The 5,912-nt window shown below is 38.7% G+C and overlaps 1 protein-coding gene across 1 annotated transcript in view; it reads right to left on the bottom strand.

The window, feature by feature from the left end:
* Positions 1–169: 169 nt before the first annotated feature.
* The window catches only part of LOC101861502 (PHD finger-like domain-containing protein 5A), an 8,001-nt gene continuing 2,258 nt past the window's right edge, over positions 170–5,912 (bottom strand). The window contains exons 2-4 of the mRNA XM_005097677.3: positions 3,610–3,633; positions 2,999–3,165; positions 170–382 (exon numbers count right to left, since the gene is read on the bottom strand). Coding sequence (XP_005097734.1) covers positions 293–382; positions 2,999–3,165; positions 3,610–3,633 — 281 coding nt within the window. The 3' untranslated portion in view covers positions 170–292. The remainder of the gene's footprint in view (positions 383–2,998; positions 3,166–3,609; positions 3,634–5,912) is intronic.

The following is a 5,912-nucleotide window of genomic DNA, read 5'->3' as shown; positions in this document are numbered from 1 at the left end:
GAGGGAGGGAGGAGAGAGAGATTAAAGAGGAGGGGGGAATAGAAAGAGAAAGCAAAATGAGGGGAGGGAGGGACAGAGGAGAAGGAAGAAGAAAATTTATGACTTCAAATCAAGAAACACAACCACGTAAAAGTGCACAATGCCAGCAACAAAAAACACATTCTCAAACTTGAATTCGAGGAATCATGAGTTGTATTTTGACATTATATCATACAAAAAAAACAAGCCAATGAGTCAATGAGGAGACAACATGACAACGGACACCACACACAAACACCAGTCACATCCAGTTCTATCTCTTCTTGAAGCCGTACTTTTTTCTCTCGTAGAACAAATCTGTCTTTGCACTTCCCAGATTGACAATCTTTGGACACCCATCTCTCTGGAAAAGACAGTGAAAGATAAAACATCAAAATCTGATACATTTCAAAGATCAGACCTTACTGAGATAGATAGTATCAGAAGTTAAGGGAATAACATAGGTATAGGTAACAGTGAACCTTTAACCAACACAGGAACTCCATTGTGGAATCCGCTAAACCAAACACATTTAATACGAAAATAGCGGTAAAACGAAAGAAAACAAAATCTCCCTATTTTATCTTCTATTTTGAGCAACCTGTTTACCGACGGCCACACAAATTTTGGTTTAAGCTAATTCCATTGTACCTACAGTATATTGTACAATCCTTTACCTTTACACCTGAAGTGAATACACCCTTCCCGCTGACAGAGTCTTGACTGCAAAGAGCACGCTCAACCTCAACCCACCAATGTATCAATTTGATATCGACTTGAGGAAGGATTCTACATACTGCCAACAACTAGGGGTACCGGTATGGAAAAAATGGAGTAAATATTGCTGCCAGTGGTGGGAAGGGGCTTCAAGGAGAAAATTACGCTCTTTCACAAAATAATGAGTTAGATCTTCTTATAACTTTTACATCGTGAAGCTCATGAGAACATACACATTTCTTAAATTCTTTTGCCTATAATGTGGAAGTAGGCCTACAAGGTGCTAGAGTCTGGACAACACCAAATGGACAACTTGTCGACCTCATTACACAGAAACTAACTGGCAAATTGTCCTGATTTTTTGCATGTGCCCTTGAATTCCAAAAAACCTTTAAAAATCTTGATTTTCGTGCACATGCGACAAATATAAAGAGGTGTTTTCTATATAATCATTAGTATTTAATTACAGTCTGCACAGGGATTTTTTTTTATTAGACCAAGTATGGTAATTAAGTGTTAGATTTTTTTGTTTGTTTAAATCTATTTTCTTTAAAAAAACCAACTGACTGTATGCGCTGCAAGACTGAGTTGTTTTCAGTCCAGCGGTTAGAGGGTGACAGTGGGTTTATTTTGATTTACTCATTGTGATTTACAATGAGTAAATTTTTTTTCATATTTTCTTTCATTGACATTGCATGCGTTTCAATTTGCTGTTGTTTTTTAATTAATTACCATGGTTATACAGACAGAGGGTGTCGCATTCAACGAGGTCACATTCAACGAGAAGTCGGCTCCAACGAGGCAATCCTTAAACCATGATTTTTTCCTCTATATCTCTTTGTAAATGTCCGTCAGCTCCAATGAGGTTGCAAACAGACAGAAGTCGCTTTCAACGAGGTAGCGATAACCAAATAAAAACAATTAGCGGCCCCAAAAGCGAAGAATTTTTCCCTTTTCTCTCCATCTCACGTGAAGCACAAGGCACATTCTCCTAACACATTGTATCGCTAGATTTAGTGCGTCTCCTAATATAATGGGCCCCAAAGCCAAAAGGATGGACGAGAGTTAGCCTACGGTAGGGATGGGAGGGGGTGGGTGGGAACGCGAAGCAGGCTGTATGAAACTGGTTGTACTCTGGATGGGGAGGTCAAGATCGAGACCTTCATTTTTTTCAATTTTCTTTTTTTCCCCTGATCAGAAAATCCAAAATCCAAGCTCCTGCCTTTATTTTATGTCGATTTAGATCTAGGCCTAGATGTTCCCACACGAGAAGTGTTCCGGAAATTTTTTTTTTTAAATTCAGAAATGACGGTCAGAACACTGCTCAAACACGAGCACACTGATGCTGTTTGAGATTTTTTGTCATCAGGGGGAACAACTGTTTTTATTACTGTTATTGGTACATCGTGTGATATACACATATGTAACAACTTGTCTGTGTGTGTGTGAGGGGGGGGGCCTCTGCCTATGGACCTGCATGTGCGGGGGGGGGTTGCCCAGTGACATGCCCATTAGCGCTTCAAATATAGCACTCTGTTGACCCCTGTTTTGGGGTTTGACCAAACTGCATCCCCCTCCCCCTGAAATTTCTGGCTTAGCCCCTGCAACGACACCCTGTATTGTTATGGTTTTAGCATAGTTCCGTTCTTGCTATATAAAGTGCCAGGCGTTGAGTTTTAATGAGCAATTAATTACTAATGGGTATATATAGACAGCACCTCTTTATTTTTGTCACATATGAACGAAAATCGAATTTTTTTAAGGTCTTTTAGAATTCAGAGGCGCATGCAAAAATTCAGAGAGATTCGCCTCTTAGATTCGGTGTAATAAGGTTGACAACTTGTCTGTTTGGTGTTGTCCGGACTATAACATGAAGGCATGGGAAGGAGCAGAGGAAGGAAAGTAAGCAGAAAAAAAAAGAAACTCCCAAGGACCATCATCACTGCATACAAGGGTCTTATTTGGCACTGTAAAAAGCTAAAAATAACAAAGTGAAGGACAGAAAACTGTAATAAAAAAAGTTTCATTTGAATATCAAGTTGCTTTGGGATCAAAAAGATAATGCTCTTTTCCCCATCAAAGACGTCTCTGGCGAGAAGAGAAAAAAGGCCAATTGTAGCACTTGGAAGTCAGTTCAATCTCAGTATTTCTAACACATTACATCCTCCACCCCAAAAATCAGACACACACACACGGCAATTCTATTCTAAATCTAAGACAGACCCAACATAAAACTCCCTCACTAGCCTCCCCTGTAACTCACGTCTTTCTCCATGATCGTGCACTCCTTGCAGTAGTAAGCATCTGACACCCCTGGACCCCCACACGTTACACAACGGCCCTGGTAGGAGCCATAGTTGCACTCATCACAGATCCGCACCAGCGTACACGGCCGGACATACGAGTCACAGATAACACATTTACCATCACCTGAAGGAAAGACAACATATAAAAATCTATCATGCATAAACTAATTAAAAAAAAACAAATTATATATATATTTTTCTTAAACGGAGGACTGACCCAAAGGAAGACAATGAAGCACTTGACTTAATAATAAACGTTAAAAACTAATTACCAGTTCAACAATTTCGTATGTTCAGTTTTACAACACAGACAATCAATACTATGATTCGAACTTTCAAATATTATATAGGCAAGTGGGATTGAGGAGTACAATTTTTTTAAATCGAAAATATTTCTTTTTTTGTTTTATTTGATGACAAAAGATAATTTGATTTAAAATGTCACAATGAAAGATTTTTTTCACTTAATAAAGATTAAAGTCAATACGTATTAATAGTGCATGAGCTAATCGGATTTCTGAAGTTCATGAAAATTAAAATGAGAACAATAGTAAATACTTGAACTTACATTTCTCACAAAGTCGTCCAATGGCTGAAACAAAAAAAAAAGAAAGGAAAACAGGTTACAGGCATTATAATAATATTAATAACATATGGTAAGAAATCAGCAGATAGCTATCACAGGTTTACTGTCCTAAGTTTGCACTAGAAGTAACCCCCTGAAACCCACTGCTCATGGTACACGACAGTCAAACCCTGAATATATATTCATATACCACCAACACTGGGACAAGCATGAAGTTGATGGTGAAGCAGGGCTGGTGGTATAAAAGAATTTTTAGTGCTGTCCTCTGTTACATTTAGCACTGATTGCCCAACAACAAGGAAATGATTATGCCAGGAATAGATGGAGGGAAATATTATTACATGTATAATGAAGTGAGTTGTTTCCTTAGTCCAGAACTTAATGAGACGGACTTCAGGCTTCCTGCATGTGACAGTCCTGTTTCATCTAGATCTATCTTGCGTGATTGCACAGGGTAAAAACAATTAGCAACAAATGACAGCTTCAGCTGTGTGTTAAGTCAAGATCACATAAATTCAAACTGAAAATTGCTGTCAGACCAGAGTCAACAGCATGCTGCCTGAAATCTATAGATAGGGCATGGGTGGGAAGGTGGTATGGATGGGAAGGGAGCAAACTGTTGATAGGCACAAGCTTGCAGAGTCTCATGTGGGAGAATCGGAGACTATCACTGCAGTTGCCAATTGGGCCTTGTGAACCATGTGTAGTGTGTACCTCTAGCAGCCAGTTCACCAGCGGTGTTGCGAGGCAAATTTACATTAGTTTAGGAGTGTACAACTAGGGCAGTTGGTGGACCGTGGTTTAAAAGAGGAAAATGGTTTGTTTATAAAGAGGCATTCTTTTAATTTTGCGAATTAGCAAAACCTGGCGGTAAGTAGGGCTGGAGTTTGACTCCATATTAAAAATAATAGTCCAATAAGTATTAGTCTGTGAATCCTAACTTTGATTTTCACTAGTGTCTTGGGAAAAATTCTGATTGTGGATTAAAATAAGGCCTAAACCAACATAGATTACGAGTGCGTTCCTGAGAAAAGGGGTCACATGAGCAATTTTTACTTTAGTAGTTTAATGTAAAATCTGCATAGAATGACCTTTCTTTTTTACATTAGGTGCAAATGGGATGTAACACTTGCTCAATGACTTGGGAACCTATAGCATGAACACATAGATGAGGGCTGAAACGAGATAAAATTATATCATGCAAATATTCAAATATAATACAAACAATGAAACGTGGATATCAGTATAACAAAGTCATTCCAAGGTCTTGACTTTCAATTTCTTTAAATTCAAGTGTTTTTTAAAAGCAACGTGACCCAACCGTGGCACATGCTAAGACACATGTTGTCAGCCAGCTGTACAGATGTACGAAGTCCCAAATCTTTAATTTAAAAAAAAATTGCAGTTGCTTAATCTGTGGTGTCTGTTGCACGTGTTCTTAAAATACTTAGTCAAAATTTAAGTTCTAAATGTTGGAAAAAAAAAAAAAAAAAGCAAGAGAAGATAACATAAATGTCGCCTTCATCTGCTTTAGATGTTAGAATTTACTTTATGCAACTTCCGCCAAACTCGACAAGAAATGAAAAAAAGCAGATAAACTAGTGCTATAACCTGATCCCATGCATTATATAAAACCACAAACGCAATTTTCAGAACACCGCCTTGCAAGCCAACAGTGGCAACAACAAACGGTTCCCTTGCCGTACCAGTGTTACTCGCAGTGATGGGCGGGGGGAACCATCCATTGCCAATGATTTGAATTTAGCAAACTGAGTTAAGACACGAATTACCACTTTGACCATAACTGGATATATATATTGTAATATCATAATCAATATTGATAATAGATTAAAATATGTCAACTGGTTCCCAATTTTTAAATTTAGGCTACATTTATTTTACACAGACTTGACAGTTGACAGTAACTGAGTCATTAACTATGATTAACAGTTCGCGGTAAATTTTAACATTCATTCACGCACGCAGATGCACTGTTTTGGGGGTCAAACTGCAGCATTTTTTGCTGCAGATCACACATAGCCACTAAAACGTAAAGTGTGCAAAATATCAAATTATGGGTTAAACGGGGTCCCGTAAACCCACAGAGTTTCTTTTACATCAGGGGGGCAGGCTCCTCTGAAACCCCATGATTGGTCCAAAGCACACAAATTACTACGCAGTTAGGCTTTCCCGCATGGCGAAAATTTGGTCCCCGTTTACGGGCGATTTTGCGGACCCGGCCGAAGCGTAGGTGACTAACTTTGTCAACCTCGGTCTGCTCTATT

Source organism: Aplysia californica, unplaced genomic scaffold, assembly GCF_000002075.1.
Source record: "Aplysia californica isolate F4 #8 unplaced genomic scaffold, AplCal3.0 scaffold00161, whole genome shotgun sequence".
In the NCBI taxonomy this organism is placed as follows: Eukaryota; Metazoa; Mollusca; class Gastropoda; order Aplysiida; family Aplysiidae; genus Aplysia; species Aplysia californica.
The sequence above is the reverse complement of the archived record's forward strand: the minus strand, read 5'-3'. Positions and strand labels throughout refer to the sequence as shown.